The sequence below is a fragment of the Mus pahari genome, chromosome 2 (genome assembly GCF_900095145.1).
Source record: "Mus pahari chromosome 2, PAHARI_EIJ_v1.1, whole genome shotgun sequence".
NCBI lineage: Eukaryota > Metazoa > Chordata > Mammalia > Rodentia > Muridae > Mus > Mus pahari.
Window position 1 is genome coordinate 91,037,584 of NC_034591.1, and position 1,482 is coordinate 91,039,065.

The 1,482-nt window shown below is 37.1% G+C and overlaps 1 protein-coding gene across 1 annotated transcript in view; it reads right to left on the reverse strand.

The window, feature by feature from the left end:
- Positions 1-1,482, reverse strand: part of Dnah6 (dynein axonemal heavy chain 6) — a 195,435-nt gene that overhangs the window by 108,570 nt on the left and 85,383 nt on the right. The window contains exon 36 of the mRNA XM_021190740.2: positions 56-238. Coding sequence (XP_021046399.1) covers positions 56-238 — 183 coding nt within the window. The remainder of the gene's footprint in view (positions 1-55; positions 239-1,482) is intronic.

A 1,482-nucleotide genomic window follows, 5' to 3' on the forward strand; every position in this document is an offset into this window, starting at 1 on the left:
CACACACACACACACACACACACACACAATTTAAAAACAAAATGAAACGTCATACCATTGACAAGATATTTCCGTCTTTGCTGAGCAGCAGAGACTCCAGTAGGCAGCAGAGTGTGGTCACTTTGCTGATGTTCACCTGTGGGATAGCTTGGGTGCACTTTTTGTTTATAAACTGTAGCCCATCATCAACATAACGATTGAAAAGATTCAATAAATATTCTTGGACTTCGTCATTCAGCTGAAAATGAACAAATAATGTTCTAGTAAATTCTTACTGAAGGTAAAACATATCACTACATTTAGAGTGTTTTTCATATCCATCTATCTAGTGTATTCAGAGGCTTTTAGATCAAAGGGTTTCAGCATCACACAGAAGTCCATGGAAGCCCACAGCTCAGCAGGACGCACAGAGGACATGCCAGGCAGTGGGAAGGGCCTGCATTTCTTGGTTTGCTAATGAGTTCAGAGATTTCACTTTGTAACTAATTCTTAAAGTACCAGTGCATGTGCTCCTCTCCACTGTCTGTTGAGAGTCTTTGACAGCTAAGCACAATAAAAGAGAGTGAGAGAGAAGGCAACATTTCAACATCTCAGCAAAGTGGGAGGGATAATTTCCAAAGACTTAAAAGTGAGTTCAACTCATTATTATTCAATGCTGTGCTGGAATTTCAGGCTACTGTGACAGGAAAATAAGACCAAAGATTTGCAGGTTAGAACTGGAGATGTAGGGGCTGGAGAGATGGACCAGGGGTTAAAAGCACACGCTACTTTTGAGTTTGGTTCTAGCATGTTAGAAGGCTTACAACGGCCTATAACTCTAGCGCCAAGGCATCTGATGTTCCTCTCTGACTGCACATGTGCACATGTGCACGTGTGCATGTGTGCATGCGTGCACACACACATATTCACACACACGCACATACACACACATCTACATACATACTTACATATGTATCTACCTACATACACATAGAAAATACCAAACCAAGCCCTTAAATCTAAAATAATAATAGTAATTATTATTATTATTGTTTAAAGGAAAGGAAAAAGTAAAACTATATTCAAAGATGGTAAGATTATCTATGTATAATATCTCCTTAAACTGGTAAAATAAGACTAGAACTAAGAAGCAATTACACAGAAAAGTTTTAGGCCACTTAGGTCTCAGGCTAATAAATAAGGAAGACGATTACTTCTTTATATACTAGCATGCACAATTGGAATTAACATTCAAAACAAAACACAATTCCATCATATTAACAAGAATCAATAACCATTAATCAACCAAAACATGTTCTATATCTCTAGGAGAAATGTGATAACGTTCTGATGAAGAAAACTGAAGACCTAAATAGTGAGCTATACCATGTTCATAAACACAAGGAGTAACAAAATCAAGATGTCAACTCCATTAAATCTCATCTATAAATTAGCTCTACACAATCTCAATCAAAGTTTCAGAAAGTTTCTTTGTAGATAATG